Below are 22,163 nucleotides of genomic sequence, written 5' to 3' on the forward strand. Positions count from 1 at the left end.
GGCTGGTGGACTGACACAAATAAGGAATATTGTAGGTGGCTTGGTCAGGGTTGGGGGGGGCAAAGGGAATCTTTCCTGACACCCTAGAGCCTTTTGCATGACATCAGCCTTATGAAAAAAAGAAAGTTATTCTTGGCCATCTCCCTTCACCCCCAACTCCCACCCACGCCCCACCCCCTGCACACACTAATATCCAACTCTCAATTGAAAAGAACACAACTTAAGATTTCCATTGGGCCCATAGTATCTCAGGCGCTAGAGAAGGGCGGGGGCGGGAAGAGACATGAAGTTGGAGGGGGTGTGAGTCGCTCATCCTCGTGACCAGAATACCTCCCCCTCCCTGTAATGATGAGCTTGCTTTTCCAAAAGGGCTTTCCTTTGATTCAGGGAAGGGGCCAACCAATGAGAGAGGGGCATGTTAGATTATTTTGGGGAAGGGCTCATGCCAGGAGGGTTCACTTTTACTAGGCGCCAAGTATCCCCAGCAACCAGTGTCTCCTGTACCAGCAGAAGCTCCAGAGCTCTCACCCACTCGCCTGCCCCTGCCGCACCTTTGCCCACGGAACAGCCATGAGAAGGCAGCTCCGGTCCAGACGGGCTCCGGCCTTTCCTTACGGTTATGGCTACAGACTTGTGAGTCCCAGGGAGCAGAATATTTTGCTGTCCCTTTTCAGTGGGGTGGGGTGGGCATTGTCTAGGTCTTGACTTAGGGCTGCTTCTCTTTAGGATGGGCAGGCACAGTGAAGTTTAAGGAAGCTCATAGTTTCAAGAACGAGCAGTGATTCCCAGTACCCCATCGCACCCTAAAATGCTGGAGTGAAGGAGGAAGCCCCACTTCCTGTGCAACAAAGATAAGAGAAGGTGAAGCTGCCAGAGAATAAGGGGTTTTCTAAAAAATTTTCTTGGGAGTTTAGAATTTGAACAGACCTTTTGGAGCCTAGGAGTAGAAGTTTCATTCTGACAGCAAGAAATTCAGCCAAGAGAAGGGAAGGGGAAGAGGAAATGAAAGGCTCTGCCTGCCCAGCTGTCTCAGTCCCTTTGGATGGTAGCTTCTTAAGAATCCAGCTGCTCTGTTTCTAAAGCAGAAATTCCAAACTAGAGCTAAAAATCATGGAATCCTAGATAGAAACTGGGAGTAGTCCTAGACATCATCTTTCCAGAACCCCTCATTATGGGGCTCTGGGGCTCAGAGCACAGGAGTGACTTGCAAGTTAGTAGAGGAGCCAAAGTGAGAATGCACGTTTCCCCGCTTCTAATCTTGTGCTTGTTCCATTATACTTGCAGCATGCAGCTCCCTAACCCTCTGATCCTCTACTACCCATTGCCTCCCTGCCGGCCACCCCACCCTGCCTAACATCCCCCCTTCAATGTCACCATTCATCCCCAGGATGCATTACAAATTTCTTTGCAGTCAAAGTTTCTTTGCATTTACTTTGCTATATAAATCATTAATATATGCCACATGTAGTGCCTTTTGGCAGGGAGAAATATTCTGAAATCTCCCCCAGAGAGGGTTGTGATCTGAGCCCCAGGAGGAAACAAAACTTAATCCATTTTTTCTTGGGAAATGGCCACTTGCATAACCAGGGAGCTAAGTGAAGACTGTCAATTGCCAGGAGACAATACCCAAATGCTTCTAACCCCATATCAACCTGCGGAGACCTTCTCTTAACTCTCCAGTCAGAATTGGCAGAATCTCTATTTTGACATTCCCCAAAGTCCCTTTCAGCTCTCAGAGCAGTCACAGTCTGCAGGGTATATATAACTATTCCTTACTTAGTTTCTTTTCTCTCCAATGCCGCTAAAGTGTTGTGTATAATTTCAGTTATTTGTCAACTGGTTTGGATTTTAAATGCATCAAGGGATCTTGAACTTTATATGGAATATGCGATGAAATTTAAAAAGAAATTATTTGATGCAGTGAATAATCGTGTGCTAATGTCTCTTTTAAAATTAACCAACCACTCGAATGTTTACAGGGTGTTACTCAATGCAGGGCACAAATTTATCCTTCGGGTCATACTGCTTGTTTATGTATTTGTTTATATGTTTATATATTTAGAGTGCTCAAAATGGAGCCGCCTTCTGCCCTTCAGACGCTTCCCTTTTAGGGGAACATGACAGCCCCAGCACACACCCACTACCCTACCCCGGCACACACACGCACATACTCAGCCACATGAGGCCACTGCCACTTTAGGAAACTGACCAAAACAGACCCTCGCATGACCAAAGGATTCCCTCCTGGATTCCGCTAAAACAGTCGCTTGCACAAAAATGCCTTTCTTGTTCAATGCAAGGATCTCCTATACCTGGAAGCTGGGAAAAGATATTTGAAGTTCCTGAAGCTCAGGCACTGTGAGAGCCGAGGGGAAATTCGCTCTGAAAAGGTTAATTCTTCCCGGGAGGGTAAAGCTTTAATGACAAGCCATCTTTAATGGGATTATCATGAAAGCTCATATCTACAAATAAAATCAGGCTGAGGCCACAGGCAGCTGTCTCCTCCGTGGAGCAGAGGTGGAGTGCAGGCAAAGAGGCAACAAGGAGAGAAAAGGAAGTTGTTCAGAAAATACAAAGAGAATATAAGTTCCTCCATGTTGAAATACGACACTTCAAATTCTCTGAGACTCTCCAGTTGCAGCAGATTCTCTGGGGGCCGTGATGACTGCCCACCACAGCCCACGTGAGCGCTGAGGCTAGGGCAGCAAGCTCTGTGAGAGCACTCTGCCAGAGTCCTGGTTCAGGAGCTTTAAGTCAGGCAGTTATCGCTGACATTTGTTCCGTACCCACAAGTTACCTAGCTGTGGGCTCCACAGCCACCAAGGAGTTAGAAAATATGCACCCTCTGGAGTTCCCATTGTGGCTCAGCAGTAACGAAACTGACTAATATCCAGGAGGATGCAGGTTCGATCCCTGGCCTCACTCAGCCGGCTAAGGATCCGGCGTTGCTGTGAGCTGTGGTGTAGGTCATGGATGTGGCTCAGATCTGGCGTTGCTGTGACTGTGGTGGAGGCCAACAGCTGTAGCTCCGATTTGACCCCTAGCCTGGGAACTTCCATATGCCGCAGGTGTGGCCCTAAAAACAGAAAGAAAAAGAAAATATGTGCCCTCTCCTCTGGGTGCTCAAATGTGGTTCTGGAGGTCAAATGGGTACATGTGTTCACACACAAGGGAAAGAGATTTAAGAACATTTATTAATCCATTCACCATTGAGTGATGAGATTTATTTTCCTAAGCCTTACCCTCTGAGTCCTTGTCAGAGTTAGAAATCCTCAATTATAAGTGCCTACAATTTTTTGGAAACACAAAATCTAACACATTGTTGTGCTCAGTAAATCTGCTAAACCACCTCTAGGCACTTGTGCTCGGCATGATAGGGGAGACACATCACTGTCCAGGTTACAAAAGGACACGGGTTCCGAGGCTGTCAGCTCTATCATGAACTTACTGCGTGATTCTGGCTAGATCCTGTCCCCTCTCTGGGCCTCACATGGACAAGTGAATCTTCAAGGTCCCTGTCAGTTCTGATATGGTGCATAATATAAAGCTGCACATTTGAACAAATTAGAGAGCAATTCAAGAGTGCTTATAATCAAGAGCTAGACAGCGCTGGGCAGGCTGAATGCTGAGAGTAGAGCCTTGTCATTTTGTATCACTTTTACTGATTCTGAACAATCTAGTTTTCTGACCACCCCACCCCCCTCATGGCAGCACTTTTAGCTGAGTGTCCTCTAAATGGCCTTTGAGGAATCAAGCAGGGAGGGGGCAGCACGGAACCCCTGGCCTCTATCATTTGACACATCCAACCCCAACAGGTGCACAGGCCCTGCCACTCTTCAGATTTGGATAGCAGAGAGCAGGGCGGGTGGCCTCATTTTCTGCTGCTGCAGTGAGCCTTGGCAGGCCCACAAAGAGCAAAGATCCAACTCTCCAGCCCATGGCTGGAAGGCATTGAAATACCATTTGGCGAAGTCTGGGTTTTTCTTTTTCTTTCTTTTTTTTTTCTTTAATTTTCTTAGAACCACTCAGAGAAGATTACAGTTTCAGATCTCAAGTGATGGCTGCAATCAGTCAATCAACAAATATGTGCTGAGCATTTACTACGTGCCCAGATTTTTGCCTAGGGTATGGGGTTGGGGCTAAGGAGTATGTTTCCATCCCAACCCTCGGGTGGTCTGTCCAACCCGGTTAAGGCAGGAAGAGGTTCCAGCGTGGGCAACAGTCAGAGAAACAGCAAATGACCCCTCCACCCAATCTCTTGTTTCTTCTGGGAAGACAGTATAAGTTCTGGGGAGGGGTATGGCAGCCGGCGTTTCCTCCTGATCTGTGTCCCAGGCTATTTTTAGTCACAACTTAGGTTGGTGAGGTTGAGCAGCTGAAAGTGTACAGGATGTCAGGACAAAGCTGGCTGGGACTGAGAATTTGCCATCACCGACACAAGTGTGTGAAACTACTCCTTCCTCCAGTTGAGTTCAGCTCTGCCCTGAGAGGCCAAAGTTAAGCGGGAAGCCAAGGCCTCAAGACAGAGTAGTGACATGAGCAGTCCTGGGGGAAGAGCTCAAATACCTGAAGCTGAGAATAAAACTTTTGCACCTCTATGGAAAGAATATTGGGTCAAAGGGGTCATAGAAAGGATATTTCCTGCAAAAGAACAGAGAGAAAGAAAATCTGCCTCTTGTAACAACAGGTATGTTTATGGGTAAGTGGACATCTGAAGCCTCTCCAAATACTGAGTCGCTTTCCATTTCTTTTTGGCTGGTGGGATGCGCTACTGGAAATTTTCTTTTCCAAAAAGGGGATTGTGTTTTGTCACTGTTTCAGGATGACCAGGATGAAGTGAACCAAAACTACTTAGCAGATGAAGAGGAAGAAGCAGAAGAGGCTCGGGTGATGGTGGTACCCGATTTGGAGGAGGAGGAGAAAGAAGAAGAGGAGGAGAAAGAAGAGGACGAAAAGGAGGAGGAAGAGAGTCACCATCAGGACACACGCAGTGCCTGGTGGCAGAAACTGCAGATCGTGAATGAATACCTGTGGGATCCGGAGAAAAGGATGTCTCTGGCCCGAACAGGTCAGAGTCTGAGTAAGTCCCAGTTGTCCCAATGCCCCAGTCGGGTGTCCTTTGCTTTGGGCTTGGTGTCCAGGACTCCTTTACCATACGCTGGATGGGCTTGTCGGCAAACTTCTCCTAGCATTTCATGTAATGGGATCAATGCCTAAGGAAATAATGGGCAGAGCCCAACAAACTCCAAGTGGGTGAACAAACTTGACTGTATAGCCGAAATCCACTGGGCTGAATATCATTTGCAGTGCAGAGACAGTAAGAATGAATTGAAAAAGTGCAGATTTTTTTTCAGCCCCAGCCCTGATAAAAAAATAAAAAAAAAACCTTTAGGCTCATTATTATCCTCTCTGAGCCTCAGATTCCTCAACCGCTAAATGAGGGAAACAGTATCTGCCTGGCCCCTCTCACAGGATCAGCCTCAGGTTCTAATAAGATGTTAAAATTGCAAAGTCAAAAGTACTCTTCCTGGAATATGAGGCTCAAGTCCCTGCTAATCTGACCAAGGGTTTGTAAACCTCATCATTTCACCTTGTAATGTCAGAGGAGAGCCAGGGTTGCCCCTGGCCCCAGCTTATGGGTGCTTTATGCTCCCGTGGTGTATACAGAGAAACAGGGTAAAGGGATCATTTCCAGAGATTTAAGGCTGAGCCCCCATATTGCATGGTCAATGGCAGAATTGCAGTCCCTAGCATTTCCTCTTTGCAACACATGCTGCCACCACTTTTACCTCACAACTTCCCTAGCACTCCTCTCCCAGGGTCCTACTCACCTCTTGAACTATTAAAATGCTGATCCTTCTCAAGAGATTTAGCTTGGGGTACAATTCACACTCACCACACTCTCTGCACATCCCAGAAAAAGAGCAGCTGCTGATTTGGAACTCAGTGAACTCATAGGAAAAGAGAAAAATAGATAATTCTATGGCTGAAATAAGAGTCCCCCAGTGCCAAGGGTCTAAGTTGCTCAAGTCGATGGTCATCCCTCCTAAAGGCCCCCTTGGCTGAGAATTCTCTCCTTTGCAGTTTCTGTCTCTAACTCAGCTCAGTCCGGGTGAGACAGCCAGCCCTGCTTCCTGGAATTAGGAATAGCAGGTGTGGGGCTCTGAACAACACCCACCTCCTTTCACCCCTCTTCAGTTCCCAGTCCCACCCCTGCCCATCCCTCGAACTCTCAACTGGAACAAATGTACCATTCAAGGAACATTCCGACATTCTGGAAGCTGCAGACAAATGCTGGACACTCACGGGGGCTCCGAAGGGGGCACAGCTGTTTCTCCCTTGCCTAAAGAGGACTGGAAAAACAGGCCTTGTGAAATGCAAGTGTGACTCTGGGACAGGGAGCCCTATGTTAACCCTTAAACAGCCAGCCATTGAAACTTCAAAAGATGAGCTCGTCCAAGCTGTGCCTGTGGAGAACAATCCACAGGCCAGTAAGTGGGGATGAGGGAGGAAGGTTTAAGTGTCCAGGGAAGATATGGCAGTGGGGACACTGCATGGCAGGCCATATCCTGGTCTTTGGGTAGCGGGCCTAAGGAGAGTCCAGAAACTCAGGCTTCTTCTGCTGGCTTGCCCCTACCTAGGCAAAGGGCAAATAGTGATGTTAATGCCCAGGCCACCACATGCCTTGCCACCCTCTTGCCTGAGAACTATGTGCCACGTAAGCTCTCACTAACCCTGTCCCAGCCTGGACCTCAACATAACCAACATAGTCACCCAGCCTATGACTATATTCTGGGCTTTCCCTCTGATAGCTGGGTATTCTTAGGAGCGATACATTATTTTATTGGGTACTGACAAGAACTATACGAGGTAGTAATATTATTATCCCCATTTTACAGATGCAGAAACTGAGGCTTAGAGAGGGTAAGTAACTTATCTAAAGTCACACAGTCAATAAATAGCAGCACTGGGACTCAAATCCAGACTGGATGAACACTGGAGTTCATTCTCTTGCCAGAACACCACCCTGTTTCATGAACTCTAGCAATGAGCAAGGCCCTGATGGGTAGGGCCTCAGGACCTGATGGGGTGTTTAGTGGACAGAGTGAAGAGCTGGGACTGTGGGTACCTAGTCCATGCAAGTTATAATGGTCTATCCAAGCTTGGGTGGGGCATTCAGGAGAGAACCCTGGCTTACCTAGAGGAGCAGCCCAAGTAAAACTTGGACATTCAGAGCAGAAAGGACCGGAGGGATGAGTGGGGTTTTGCCAGGAGGTGGGTGTAGCTGAGATAGTTAGCACATCACAGACTCCAGGGCACAGACTGCTGGGTAAAGCCGAGAGGACTCATTGCTAATGCCATTCTCCTATCTACAGCTTCCTGGCCACACATCCTGGGCAAGAAAGGAGATATGTCTAAGTGAATGTACCTGTCCTCTATTGCTTTCCTTGCATCTATAAAACTGAGCCTTCTGGCCCCCCAGGACGGCTCCAGCTGTTGATCTGTGGCAGGATGGGTATGGGGGTAGAAGAATGGAGGAGGCGGCACAGGGCACATCCCGTCAGGACAGCTGGTGGGCAGCAGCCAAGTATCACAGACACACAAGGTGCTGCTGTTTCTTCTCCAGGGACTCCGACTGAACCAACATGGTCATGTTCCAGTTCTGCTTTAGTTCATCTTATAAAACATAAAGCACCACTTCGTTAGCTTACTAATAATTTTTTTCCTCTTTTCCTGCACTCCTTTTTTTGGTTAATTTTATTTGGTTCATTGTTCAATTAAAAATTAATATTTGGATTTGATCTTTTTACTTTATTTTTTATTTTTGTCTTTTTAGGGCCACACCCGCAGCATATGGAGGTTCCCAGGCTAGGGGTCTAATCGGAGCCGTAGCCACCGGCCTACACCACAGCCACAGCAATGCGGGATCCGAGCCACGTCTGTGACCTACACCACAGCTCACGGCAACGCCAGATCCTTAACCCACTGAGCAAGGCCAGGGATCAAACCTGCAACTTCATGGTTCCTAGTCAGATTCGTTAACCACTGAGCCACAACAGGCACCCCTGATCTTTTTATTTTATTTTTTTATCTTTTTAGGGCCACACTCACAGCATATGGAGGTTTCCAGACTAGGGGTCAAATCGGAGCTGTAGCTGCTGGCCTACACCACAGCCACAGCAATGCCAGATCCAAGCCGCATCTGCGACCTACACTACAGCGCATGGCAATGCCAGATCCTTAACCCACTGAGCAAGGCCAAGGATCGAACATGGGTCCTCATGGATGCTAGTCAGATTCGTTTTAGCTGAGCCACGACAGGAACTCCTGGATTTGATTTTGAGTACAGCAAAGTTATGTGTTTTTTTTCCAGTTTCTGGTTCATGACTCAGTTCAAATCTGTAGTTCCATCATGTCACTGCTGTGAGCCAAACTAGATATTATTTCCCAAGAGGGCCCCAAGGAAGACTAGAAAGAGCTTCTCAGCAGCAATCTTTTGCTCATTCACTCATTCTATGCTGCCTAATTCTGGGGCAAACCTAGTCCTAATCCAGCCCACAGAGGAGGAATTCACAAAACTATGCTTCTGGTCCTATGGCAATATTAATATTAATAATAATAACAATGATGAAGACTGCTATTTATAGACTTCTTGGTACTTGCCAGGCTCTGTGCTATGCTATTTATATGCATTATTCAATGTTAAGAAGTAAGTGCTGTTATTATCCTCATTTTACAGATGAGGAAATTGAGGCCCAGAGAGGTAAGTAGCGTGTTTAAGATTAAAAAGGAAGTGATAGAGTCCAGACAGGATGTAAGGAAAGGCTGAGTTTCAAATATTGTTAGGGATATAGATCAGAATATGAGGTAAGTGCTAAATTTACCCCCATTTTACTCAGGGTGCCAAGAGGTTCTATAAGTTGCCCAAGCTCACAGGGAGCAGGTGTCAGTAACTAAGTACACTTTCTCCCTCCTCCCTCCCCCATCCTGGGTTAGGGTTTTTTTTTGTTTTTTTTTTGTTTTTTTTTTTTTGCCTTTTTGCCTTTTCTAGGGCCGCTCCCGCAGCATACGGAGGTTCCCAGGCTAGGGGTCTAATCAGAGTTGTAGCTGCTGGCCTACGCCACAGCCACAGCAACTCGGGATCCGAGCCACGTCTGCGACCTACACCACAGCTCACGGCAAGACTGGATCCTTAACCCACTGAGCAAGGCCGGGGATCGAACCCGCAACCTCATGGTTCCTAGTTGGATTCGTTAACCACTGCATCACAACAGGAACTCCTGGGTTAGTGTTCTTTTTAAAAGGCAGAGCCACTTGGAGCTCCAGTCCTGACTCAGCAGAAACGAATTTGACTAACATGCATGAGGACACAGGTTCGATCCCTGGCCTGGCTCAGTGGGTTAAGGATCCGGCGTTGCCATGAGCTGTGGTGTAGGTCGCAGACGTGGCTCGGATCCCGCATTGCTGTGGCTGTGGTGTAGGCCGGCGGCTATAGCTCCGATTGGACTCCTAGCCTGAGACCCTCCATATGCCGCAGGTGTGGCCCTAAAAAGACAAACAAATTTTTAAAAATAAAATAAATAAAAGGCAGAGCTACTTAAACTTTTGCCAAAGGTGAATAAGATTTGAAATACATAGGGTGAAACCTCACTTTGCCTTCATTAGAGGCAAGTTTAGTGGAAATGAATCAAAAGTTTGAATTACGGGCTATGTGAAAAGAAATGCTGTTTTCATCACTTACGAATACATATAATCACCGGCACCCAGCTGCTAGGACTCTTTAGGGCACCTGCTTTAATGAATAATGAAGAATTATTTGTACTTAGGACATCAACCGTTGCCCAGAGGACTCCCAAACAATTTGCCCTCTGCGGTAATTTAAACTCCACTCCCCTGTAATCTTCTTCATGGTCATCATTTGCTCAGCAAGCCCTCCATCGGACATGCTGTAAAGGTAAACTGCAATCAGACTTCTGACACAGTTCTCACCAATTCCAAACTTGTGGAATCTGAATAAGCAAGGACATACTGAATCTGGGGACTTAAGAGGGGGAAAAAGTCATGTCACATCTTTGGTTGGACCTGTTCACGAGTTCGAATATGGAGGCAGCGCTTGTTGGCCAGCACTGACCACCCTCATCTCTGATTGTTCTGCAGGCCTGCTCTTAGTCATTTACTTCTTTTTCTATGCCTCCCTGGCTGCTGTGATCACCCTCTGCATGTACACGCTATTTCTGACCATCAGTCCTTACGTGCCGACCTTCACCGAGAGGGTGAAGCCTCCTGGTGAGTGCCCAAATACCCTGTGCTGTCAGAGCTTGCTGGACAGAAATCTGCTTGCACAGCATGTTCAGCCTCAATTAACTGTGGCTCTTCCCGGTAATAACTTAGGGATTCAATTATTAAGAGTAAAAGTAAAATGGTACTTGGCAAATTATGGTCCTTTTCATTTTGATGGCCTGGGGGGAAATGGTTTCATGGGAATCAATACAAAAAAAATTATCCCAAGAATGGGTTAATATATCCAAGACCTGTTTTCATTGCCAGGAGTTATGATCAGACCCTTCGCCCATAGCCTTAACTTCAACTTCAACGTTTCTGAACCTGACACTTGGCAGCATTATGTGATTAGCCTAAATGGCTTTCTCCAGGGTAAGTAAGTTCCTCTCAATGGTGAGAATCTCTTTGGAAAGGTGATGGATGGGAATTCAAAATTTAAAATTCACTTGGCGCAGAAGTCCCAGTCTTACTAACACAGCCCATACTGATTTTTCCTTACCTTGCATTCCCCCTCGGCACCTGCAGATACAATTAAAACTGTTCTGGTTTGTATTGTATGTTGCCTTGAAAGCATGTAAGTCAACTCTCCAGCAAAATAAGTTCACTGGAGCAGAGGACTTGTTCTCTCTTCCCGAACACCCTATAGCACCTAGTTATGTCCTGCGCACATCCAGATGGCTCAATAATGATCAATTGTAAAAGATAATTCTGGGGGGAGGGAGTGGTAAGCAAAGAAGAGAATTCTCCAGAAGTAGAAGATTCCTGCCTCCTATACTTTCTCAAGGTAAGACGACTCATTTATTGAAGATGATCCATCTTATGGGAGGAGAACAAGGGTCTTTATTTACATAGCAGTCCAAAAGGGAGTTGGGAGAAAGAATCTCTGCGTGGCAGTCATTCCAACATTTTGATAGCAAGTGTTTTCAAGATGCTTATCTCTACAGCATCATCAGATACACTTTCAGGGACAAATGAATAGCTTTTGGGGAAGCCCTTACACTAAGGTAGCAGCTTGGTTTTTACACCAGATAAAAACTGAGGTAGCAGCTTGGTTAAGTTTAAACCTAGAGCACACAGGCTCTGTATTTACCCAGCTATCAAAGAGGAGTCCCCGTGGGTTTCCACTGTTGCATCTGTTATTTGTGGGAAAAAGCTAGTTAGACTGGTTTGAGTGTCCCAGCCTGGCTGAAGTGGGGTGATGGGAGTAGCCAGCAGAATGTGCACTGAACTAAGAGGATTCTCTCATGTGATGGGAAGTGTTGTTTAAATGCATAAATGTTGTCACTGAACTTTAACTCTACATAGCAGAGTCTATTGTCCCCATTTTACAAATGGGGGAACTGAGGCTCAGAAGGGGAAGAAACATGATCAAAATCTCTTGGCCACAGAGTGTTTAAACCCTTGTTTTTGTTCTTGACATCCTTGCTACTCCAAGTGTGATCCAGGGACCAGCAGCATCAGCATCACTTGGGAGTTTGTTGGAAAAGCAGAATCTCAGGCCTCACCCAGACCTGCTGAATCAGGATCTGCATTTTAACAAGATCCGCAGGTGATTTGTATGACCTTTAAAGCTTGAGAAGTGCTGCTTTTCATAATTCGTTGCCATATGAGCAGGAGTTAGACACTCAGCTTTGTATTGGTAATGCTCAGGGTTATCTTGTTAAGTCTGAGCTTCAGATTCCTCACCTGTAAAATGAAAGGGGCTGGGTTCTGAGTCCGTGTAGTTCCATTTTGGCTCCCTAAATATTTTGGGTCTCGTATCCAGAACAATACCTTCTTTTCTTTCAAAATGCTTGTGAGCTATTGCAAATGTATTGCCAGAATTTCCACAGAGGACATCCCTCCGAGAAGGTAGTAGATGGAGAAATAGTCATTCTAACCCAGTGATAGAGGTGGGGAACATTAGGACAAGCATTGGGCTTTTTGGTTCCTAAGTGTAGACAATATGCCCTGTTTAAAAGGAACACATCTCTGAAATAGATGTCCCAGAGTATCACTTTCATTCCCACGAGGACAGGGATTTTGCAATAAGGGTCATGCCCATGTCACATTATTTTTAATGGAACTACCTCAAGAAGAACAATGAGCACGTGATTAGAGCTTCTATTTAGAAAGTTATTATTTGAACATAGCTCTTGTTCTAAAAAAAGAGAGAGATTAAAACTAAATCTTGAATGTAGCTTTGTCAAAGGAAAAATAAGGGCTTAGCCATAATGGGAACAGATTTAAAATTCCCTGTTGTTTCCAATATCAAACCCAAGTCACAATCTGTCTACATGAAGATCTAGCAGTACATTTGAAGTTTAATCTCTGGAGGATCATAGGTGCACAATCTCCTCTGAAAAACGGAGCTACTTGGAATATGAATGCATGGGGGCTGGACCTAACAGATTTAACTGGGTTCCATCATTTAGAACCAAATTGGAAATAATGCAGTAACTGCTAAAGCTCAGTACTACAGCATCTAGTAGCCCACAGAGAGCCCTCTTCTCTCCTTGATATGTGTACCTTGGACACATGTCACATTCATTCTATGAAAAGGGCCACTAACCCTGAGTGCCTCATGTCTCAGGAGACAAGATCTCACCCCTCCCCCTCCCAGTGGAGACCCTGGTTGCCACTGCTGCCTCTCTTTCAACGTAAGCTTCTATTTTGCAGAGCTAACTTCCTCCTGTAAAGAATGAGGAGCTGGTTTATCTCCTCCTCTTCTTCCCCCCCCTTCCTCTTGTCCCCCAACACACACTTCTCCCTCTCTTGCATCCAATGTCTCTCATTGACCTCCGAGAGAGATGTCTCCTAGGTTGAACTTAAAGAGACTTAACCTAGGAGCTTTGCCCCCTTCTACATACCATGCCTTGATATGATTTACTCTCTCTCCCAAAATCTGTCTACCATATGCCTATTTCTCTCCCAGAAGTAGAAGAGGCAGCCCTCCAAGTTTACAAGTTACCATATCAGAAAAAAAAAAAAAAATAGAAAACAGAGAAAATTTACAAAGCAACCACATACAATCCTGGAATGGATATCAAAGAAGTTCCAAGGGAATGAGAAGCAAAGGGACAGGCAATCAAAGGAGACAAGGGGACTAGCCCCAAAGGCTTCTTGGAGGGATGTTGCTGACGAATGGCCTTGGGCACCCAATGCCAGGTCTCAGGGCCTAGGACCACCTGAGTGGGCTTTCAGAGGAACACGGGCAAGCTGGAGAAAGAAAACTAGGGAGGAGAATTACTGAAAGCGCTTATCTAATGTGATCCTTTGCCACCCACACATACTTTAGGTTATAATGACAGTCTTCAAGAGGAAATGAATGTAGATTGTCCCCCGGGCCAGTACTTCATCCAAGATGGTGATGAGGATGAGGACAAGAAGGCCTGCCAATTTAAGCGCTCCTTCCTGAAGAACTGCTCTGGCCTAGAGGACCCTACTTTTGGCTACTCTACTGGACAGCCCTGCATCCTTCTAAAGATGAACCGGGTACACTGGCCCTTGACACTCTGGCAATGATAGTGGATGATCTGGGTAGGAGGGCTCTGGCCACACCATTTCTCTTGGACTCCGTCTTCATACACTGAGTTTGGCCATTTTAACCAACAGCATCAGTAATACAAACAACCTGACCAACCTCTCAGGCAATACTTCTCCCTGAATACTTCCTAACTTTTTTTTTTTTCCTGGTCTTTTTGCCATTTCTTGGGCTGCTCCTGCGGCATATGGAGGTTTCCAGGCTAGGGGGTCTAATCGGAGCTGTAGCCACCAGCCTACACCACAGCCACAGCAAGGGGGGATCCCAGCCACATCTGCGACCTACACCACAGTTCACAGCAACGCCGGATCCTTAACCCACTGAGCAAGGCCAGGGATTGAACCCACAACCTCATGGTTCCTAGTCGGATTCATTAACCACTGAGCCACGACAGAACTCCTGAATACTTCCTATCTTGATTCTTCTCTCACACCCCTAAACCTGCCCTTTGATGCCTCTGTCAGGAATGAGATCCTGAGCTGCTTGGAACAAGGGACTGACATGGGGGTGGGGTGGAGGACAATTCTTCTATGACAAATGCATTTTCCTTTTCTCCTGCCATGCCTTAGGTGTGGTAGAGCCTTACCACATACACTCCTCCTGAAACCAGTAAGTTCTTTACATCTTTAGGGTAATCTTGCTGCAGTTACCACTGTATGAATAGCAGGCACAAATACAGTAAGGAGTAGGCTGAGGTGCACAGCTCTAAAGATAATTTGCATTTTCTGCTTTTTGTAACATTTCTGAGAGGGCAAAATAGATCAAGCTTATGCATAAGGATGGGATGACTCAAGGGGAATTAGAAAAGCCCCATTTTTTCTGTCAAATCTGTTTTATTATATTTAAAAACAAAACAACACTGGCTTTCTTTTGCTAGATTGTTGGCTTTCGCCCTGAGCTTGGAGATCCTGTGAAAGTTTCCTGCAAAGTTCAGGTAAAGTACCCTTTTGAGTAAGCACTGTTAACACATCTGTCTCATGCAAAAAGGTGAGTCATCCTTTCCAAGGGCTTTACCGTGAACGGTTGGCTAAGGGTTAGGGAAAGAGTTACTCTTTTCATGACTATACCTTCCTTTATACTTTCGGGCCTCCCTATTTCCAGAAAGCATTGAAATCATGTGTGTGTGTGTGTGTGTGTGTGTGTGTGTGTCGCACGCGCGCGCGCACACACACACACACACACAGGCTGGTTTATACCTGTGAAAGGGAAAGACTGAACCTCAGCTAAGGGCCACAGCAGGGAACAACAATGTGCCAAGTCATTAATTGGGATTCTGTTTACACTTTTGCTTTTAGCTCTAATTACTTGTTTCTTTGAACTAAACAAGCGGCTTTCATTAACGTCATTAGTCCCTGCTTTTGAAACTGAATTTCACTTTTTGCAGCAATGACCAGTGGCACTGGGTGTTGCAATAACAAATGACTACAAGGGAAGCGAAAACAGAACTCCATTAATATGCTAATTAACTGTCCTTCAAGGGACCATTAACTCCTATCTCATCTGTGCCAATTAGCTCCTTTGTAGGAAAAAGCCCTAGATCTTGGGTTTGCTTCTTAAGCCAGCAGTAGCTCCCCCGTGTTTGATAACATAGACTGCACCCCACCCCCACCCCCGGCCCTGGACAGTTGTCTTGCAAATGTGTGAAGCCAGGTAATCCCATTCTCAGTACTAGAAATGTAGCTCAAAACTCCAGCCTTGATGGTGGCATATCAGAAAGCAGCGAAAGGCAGCATTTATTCAGCCAATGGCTCACATTTGGCCGGAATTTATCGATAGCTTATTAAGTACCAGGTATTCTGCTAGGTGTTGGAGATGCCAAGATAAAATATGATTCTGCCTCTGAAAGGTGCTATGAAAGGTGCAGTGGGGACATTAAAGAAGGAAAGTTAGTTCCACATGGGAGGTGGTGACACTTGAAGACGAGCTTCGAAAGGTCAGGTAGTGCTTGCCAGGTGAACAAGGGAGGAAAGACATCCACTCTGTTTGCATGTGTATATATACACACATGGGAGGTGTGACTACAAACTAGAAGAACTGATTCCACAGACCATTCACAAAAAATGAACTTCATTGCTTTTTAGAATATATAAATAAACCATCAGACAGACTCAGTCTTAAACTAGCATATTAATTAGATTGAGTCCTGCTTATAGTTCCCTAGTGGAAGCCATCCATTTTTCAGCTTACATAGAGCTTTGCTAAGAACTGTTCTTTTAAAAAAGTATATTAAGAGTCTGTAGACATTCTATAATAATCAATACAGGTCAAATCCACACCACTTGTGGAAATCAAGCTGGATGAGGTAATTACCAGAATAAATTAAGAAGAGCCCTGTTTATGCTAAGATCAATGATACTATAATGACAGGAGTAATCAAATGACTTCAGTGAGTGATTTGCTGGTAGTGATGCGCTATTTGTCCCTTACTAGCCCCCAGGCCTCTGTGTTACATAGGCAGAATGGGCAGTCCCCTACATGACAAAATATGATGAGGGTAGACTTGTTTATTTAATCATTCCAATCCTGGGCCCCTTGCCTATCCTCCTGACTCCACCTCCCGTAACTAAGTACTTCAGAGAATGTGGTAAGAGACATGCATTTAGGTGAACCAACTAGAGGCTGTGTCCCTACACATCAGGTCCCTGCGCACCTGGTCTAACCTCTACTAGGACTGAGCCCACCACGTGTGCGTTGTTGTGGGGTGGGGTTTACTAACCATGTTCCAGCTGACACCTGCCTCAGCTCCCAAACCCAAGACTGGGTGCCAGGTGCAGGAAGCTTCTTTGGAGAGGAGCGGGCATGGTAGACCCTCTTGCCAGAGCAACACCAGGCACTACAAGCCCTCCTTTGGAGCCCTTCCGTCTGGGTCCCCTAGGAGCCACCACAGAGCCATGCTGAGAACCTTCAGCCTCTGTGGTCTGGGCCTTTTATTCAGTATTCTTTGAACTGAAAAGTCAAAGCACTTTCTCTCCCTAGAAACATTCCTCTGGGAAGAAGTCTGGAATGAGCTATGCCCCGTTCTGGTTTCAAGGTCTTCCTGAGACATTTGGTTGTGGGCCGCACAGTGATTCTTGGGACATAGGCCCCTTTAGCTCAGGCTCCAACTCATCGAGTGACCCAGCACCTGACATGTCCCTGCTTTGACTTACAGAGAGGTGATGAAAACGACATCCGATCCATCAGTTACTACCCAGAGTCAGCTTCTTTTGACCTCCGCTACTACCCTTACTACGGCAAACTAACTCACGTAAGTCTGTAATCCCTTCTGTCTTAGAGACAAAGGAAGGGCTGGCTGGGATCTATGAGAAAATTAGGGAGTAACAGGTAGTAGCAAAAGAATGAATAGCTGCTGACCAAGACTAGGAGTTCCCTCTACCACTTCCTATCCCAACCACTTCTTTTCAAATCTGAAGGAATCTCAGATACAGTCTGGCCTAATTCCTTTAGTTTACAGATGGAGACATTAGAGTTCAGAGAGAGGAAGTGACTTGCCCAAGGTCACATAGCTAATTAGAGGCAGAGCCAGGAGCAGACAAATCACTTGCCATTGCATTCAATTATGCCCAAATAATCACTTTCCTATTTCTCCCACTTGGACACTTGGGGGAGTAGGAAGCCTTCATCTCCAGCATGGAGACTGGATAAACACTAGTCTTGCTTTGATTCATGGTCTGATATCCAGAAAATCATATCACAATGAGTCAAACTGGTTTTCCCCAGAGGACAATCAGACAACGGACACTGACTTATGAAAGAATCTTGTCATTCCCCACTGTTCCGGGACAGAAAGAGTATGTCAGTTGCTTTAGCTATTTGTGACTTGGCATCATGGGATTCATTCAGTTCCTTTCGTGGAGGTTATTCCATCCTGCCCTGAATACGTGATCACTTCCATTCTATTGCCCCCCCAGACATACCCTCCCCTCCTCACATAGAATTCATTGTTTTTCCACCTACAGGTTAACTACACTTCCCCGCTGGTGGCAATGCACTTTACAGATGTAGTGAAGAACCAAGCAGTGCCTGTACAGTGCCAACTGAAGGGCAAAGGCATCATAAATGATGTCATCAATGATCGTTTTGTGGGTAGGGTAATCTTTACCCTGAACATAGAAACCTAATAACTTCAGGGGGCCACTCCTACAAGTTCTGTTTCTGTTTTATTTCATGTTACCTGAATTCTTTTTCTTCAGTCAGGACACAGCCAAATGGACACCTAGGACAGCAGATCATCTTTCCTTGCCTTTGACATATGTACAAAATGATATTGTGGAAGCTATTTGATTTTTAAAGGTAGTCTCTCCTGATGATGAATACATTAATTTCCTTTCCCCTTCCTTAAAACTAAAACCCATTCTTGCTGCTATAAGTCTCACTTCTATGAAGTATAGAAGTAGTCTCTACTTCTATGTAGTGTAAACACAGTATCTGATAAAATTCACAATAGCCATGGAGAATTTCCATAATGATTAGAAATTTATCATGTTTTCTAAAAATTTGTTGTTTTTAGAGGAGAGATCCCTCCCAGCCAGGCTGATGACTCACCCTTTTTGTTAACCTTCCTGGCAAGGTCCTTCCCTGAGAATCACTAACCAGACCAATCCAGAAGACACCTAAGGCCACCATGCCTAGAGAACTCTATATCCAGGGGTGCTTGTGAAACTGGGTGCCTCGAATGGGCGACTAAATACGGATTCAAAGATTAGGTTATCTTCAACTGGGAAATAAGTCAGTGATAACTGGATATTGTTCTGGTATGGACCAGAACAGAGCCCTTCCCTATGACTCTTTTTTGGGAGGTGAGGCCCACTACAGTAGGGGAGAACACCCACCATGTGGGTGTGATTGGTCTTTGATTTCTTGCTTTATGGTCTAATCATCCAAAAGGAAACATTCCTGAAGAAAGGTTTGTCTCGGCTTCAGGCACAGGGAAAAACAAGGAAGACCATCTCCACCAGCTAATAATTCTTCTTGGGCTATTTGTTTAACAGTAGTGTGATGTTCTTTGAGATCACCAGGCATGGGTGTGTTGACACCCTCTCCACTCCCCCCCACCACCACCACCACAGCTCTGGGTCTCCCAAGGGATATGGGGTAAGACAGAAAGCTCCTGCCAGGCCACCCTAAATTCAAGACCCATTAGCCTGCCACCTTTTCATTTGCTTAAAAAATGATATGAGGCAGATGTTTATCCAGGTTGTGGATCAGCCAGGCCGCTTTGTCTTATCTTTTGGCCATGTGACCATTCCACTGCTCCTTAACACCTCCACCAGGGGGAGGGATGGGACAAGGAGAAAAAGAGGGCATCAGCGAAGAGCACAGTGTCTCAGGGTCCAAAGTAAGCTTACAATGCCACCTAGAAGTATCCAGAGTCTGAATTTCCTGTACGATGTTTATCTTCTCCCAAAACAGGGAACTGACAGTCTGGTGGTGAAGACAAACGAGTAAAGAAGTAACTAGAATATAGTGTGACAAGAGTTATAAAATTAGTATGTGGAAATGCTATGGGAACATGAAGAAAAATAACTCAAGCTGAGGAAGTAGCAGAGGAACTTTCACATGCAAAGTCACAATTGTGTAAGACCATGGTGTCTGGGTAACTGTGAGCAGTTCATGCAACTGGACTGTAAAGGGCTCAGGGCAATGGCAGGGAGTGGCAGTGGACTGCATTAGAAAGGCATAGAGGCACTGAAAGAAGACTTTGCATTTTATCCAGTGGGTGAAAAGGAGTCATTAAAGCCTTCTAAGCAGGGAAGCTCTATGATCATATTTACATCTTAGAAAGAGCATTTTGACAGCCACAATGTGAAGGGTGAATTGGAGAGGGGCAAGACTGAAGAATGGGCAGTGAAAGAGAAGAAGGAGTCAAGAGTGACACCAAGGTTTTGAACCTGCCTAGAACCAGTGGGCTGGTGATACTGTTCATTAAGACAGGGAATACACGAGTGAAGCGGGACCGGAGAGGAAGATGTTGAGATCAATTCTGGACATTTTAGGCTTGTGATCTCTATTGGTCAGACATCGATGTGGAAATATAAGTGGGGTTGGGAAGAAGGAAATCTGAGAACAAAAGCAACATTTGCTTAAGTGAACTCTCTTAAGAAAGTCTAAGCTATTTAATCACGGGAATTTGAGCCACTTATGTAAACACGCCACAGCAATCTGGTCTCTCAGGTAGTGCTTCTCTCTTGGCTTATGGTAGAAAGGACTGCTGCTGCTCTTGGAATCTCCTTCCCAAACACCTTCCAACTCTTACTGACAGAGTAGAGGAGGGCTGACTGCTATTAACAAGTGCACAGCAGATCTGTGGAAAATACAAAAAGCAATGAAACTGTCTCCTCCCAACCCCTTATCTTACCAAATTCGATTTTCAAAACTAACCTTTAAAAAGAAACAAACTTAATTATAACAACTTTAAAACAACCTAAAAATGGCCTCAAATAATCAAACTCTCAAGATTTAGTAGTAAAAGAAAAGATCTGGAAAGGATATTAGAGAGCATTTAGTGAAAGCAACCTGCATTGCATCTGACTCCAGGTCCAGTGCTCTTTCTACTCTGAGCTGCTGCTTACCAGGAAGTACCATCTTTTTAAAAATCAATGAATGACACCCCAAATATTTTAAAACATATGTCAAATCTGAGTTAAAATAGTTAATATTTCACAGGAATTCAACTACTGGTGCTATATTTTATACATAATACATTATCCTGTTAAATACATTGACTATTAAATGGACAAGGAATCATGAATTTTTGTCATTCGGTATTTTTCATTCAATAGAATCCATTTTGTCCACAGTTTCAAAGCAGTACTGAATAGTACTATGATAGTTGGGGATGTCAGCTGGGACATTTAAAAATAGCTCTATTATATGGAACTAGATACTATAATACAGTCATTAAAATTGGATTCTAGTGATTCAGTAAACTTCTAATGGATTAATTTAAATAGTCCCCATACTGTGCAGTACCAGGATTTGATTTGTATACCATATGTTGCAATGTACTTGGATTTACTTGACTGTCAATGAGAAGTACTACTTCCGAATGCCTCCATGGTTTTATATATGCTAGACTTAGGATTTTTTACTCTTTACCCTTCTGAAATTATTATCCTAAAGTTACCTTTTTTAGGCATATGTTTGCTGGGAATCTTCATGTAGAAAACATTGTCTTGGGGAGTTGTTGATAACAATAAATTAAAATAAGAAAGAAGTATGATTTCCTCTCTCTAGACTTCACTGATTTTCCCACAGGAGTACTGGGCAGACATATGGGTGGAAAATTTGACAACTGACAGCCTATCTCGGTTTAAGACTTTTTTCTTCTTCTCCCTCCCACCTTCCCCCCCCCCCCCCCCGGACACTTGGGATTTGGCCACAGGAGGATGAAACTAAAAGTTGTCTCATTTCCAAGAATTTTTCCTTTTGCAGCCTTCATGTTCCAGTTTCTCAGACTATTCCTTTCTTCATCAAGGTTGGGCCCTGGTATAAACTGTTCTGTGTGTAGGAGAATAACACTAAGAGAAACTTCGAGATGGCGAGAAGGAAGGAACAAGAATTCAAAGAGAAACTTGATGAAAGTCTAGCTAAGTGACTTCAGGGCACATCTGACCACAAATTTTCTCCCAGAGCAAATCGCTAGCGGTAATTGCAATTAAAGGCAGAAATATTTCCATTCCCTTGTTTGACTAAGCAGCTAGGCTGCAGTAAGAATCCCTTCTTTCCCTGGAAGCTGCCCTGGGCTAAGGTCTACTAGGCTGATATGGTTTGACTCGGGGGTAGGTCCGTGATCCCAATATATTTACCCTATCTAGGTTCTTAGTTAGAGTTGTTTTTCCTTACGGACTTTGAACATGTTAAAGTGGTTTAACCAAATCATACAGAAGTGTGATTTACAAAGTTCGTTGCAGGCTAGGAGGGAAGAAAAACTATAGAGGGATTTAAAAGGTTTAACAAGGATATGACAAACTCTCAGTCTGACAGCACAGTATCCAGGATATACTTCCTTGCAGGCTCCTGTATGGCCATAGCATCAGTTAGGGTGCCAACAAGAAACGCAATGGAATGATTGGAAGCAGACTTATTTACAAAGATATTACTTATAAATATGTAGATATACAGAACCACAAAGAATAGCACAATAGCTCAGGCTAGTATAAGCTAAACTCTTACCATCCCTAGACCCTAAGGAACAGGGATAGGAAGTGGTTCCCAGAACCCAGAAGGACTGAGTCCTATACAGTTGACTGCCTTGAGAAGAGTGGTGACCTTGCTAGAGGACTAAGCTAGCTCAAGGTGACCTTGTAGGTAGGGAAACAGGAAAATAAATACCTTGATTTAATTTTCCTCCTTCCCT

At 44.9% G+C, this 22,163-nt stretch overlaps 1 protein-coding gene across 5 annotated transcripts; it reads left to right on the plus strand.

Annotated features, from left to right (window-relative positions):
• Nucleotides 1-475: 475 nt before the first annotated feature.
• On the plus strand, nucleotides 476-21,020 carry ATP1B4 (ATPase Na+/K+ transporting family member beta 4). 5 transcript variants are annotated; one of them, XM_047765481.1, is made up of 9 exons: nucleotides 568-633; nucleotides 727-861; nucleotides 4,822-5,080; nucleotides 10,159-10,287; nucleotides 10,549-10,653; nucleotides 13,559-13,755; nucleotides 14,682-14,738; nucleotides 16,956-17,051; nucleotides 17,764-21,020. In XM_047765481.1, the coding sequence occupies exons 3-9, from the start codon at nucleotides 4,891-4,893 to the stop codon at nucleotides 17,923-17,925; spliced, it is 936 nt and encodes a 311-aa protein (XP_047621437.1). In that variant the 5' UTR covers nucleotides 568-633; nucleotides 727-861; nucleotides 4,822-4,890; the 3' UTR covers nucleotides 17,926-21,020. The 5 variants fall into 5 exon arrangements, with proteins under 5 accessions (XP_047621433.1, XP_047621434.1, XP_047621437.1 ...); XM_047765477.1 differs by lacking the exon at nucleotides 727-861 and having other exon boundaries at nucleotides 476-633; XM_047765478.1 differs by lacking the exon at nucleotides 727-861 and having other exon boundaries at nucleotides 476-633; nucleotides 4,822-5,068.
• The last annotated feature ends 1,143 nt before the right edge of the window (nucleotides 21,021-22,163 follow it).

Source organism: Phacochoerus africanus, chromosome X, assembly GCF_016906955.1.
Source record: "Phacochoerus africanus isolate WHEZ1 chromosome X, ROS_Pafr_v1, whole genome shotgun sequence".
Classification (NCBI taxonomy): domain Eukaryota; kingdom Metazoa; phylum Chordata; class Mammalia; order Artiodactyla; family Suidae; genus Phacochoerus; species Phacochoerus africanus.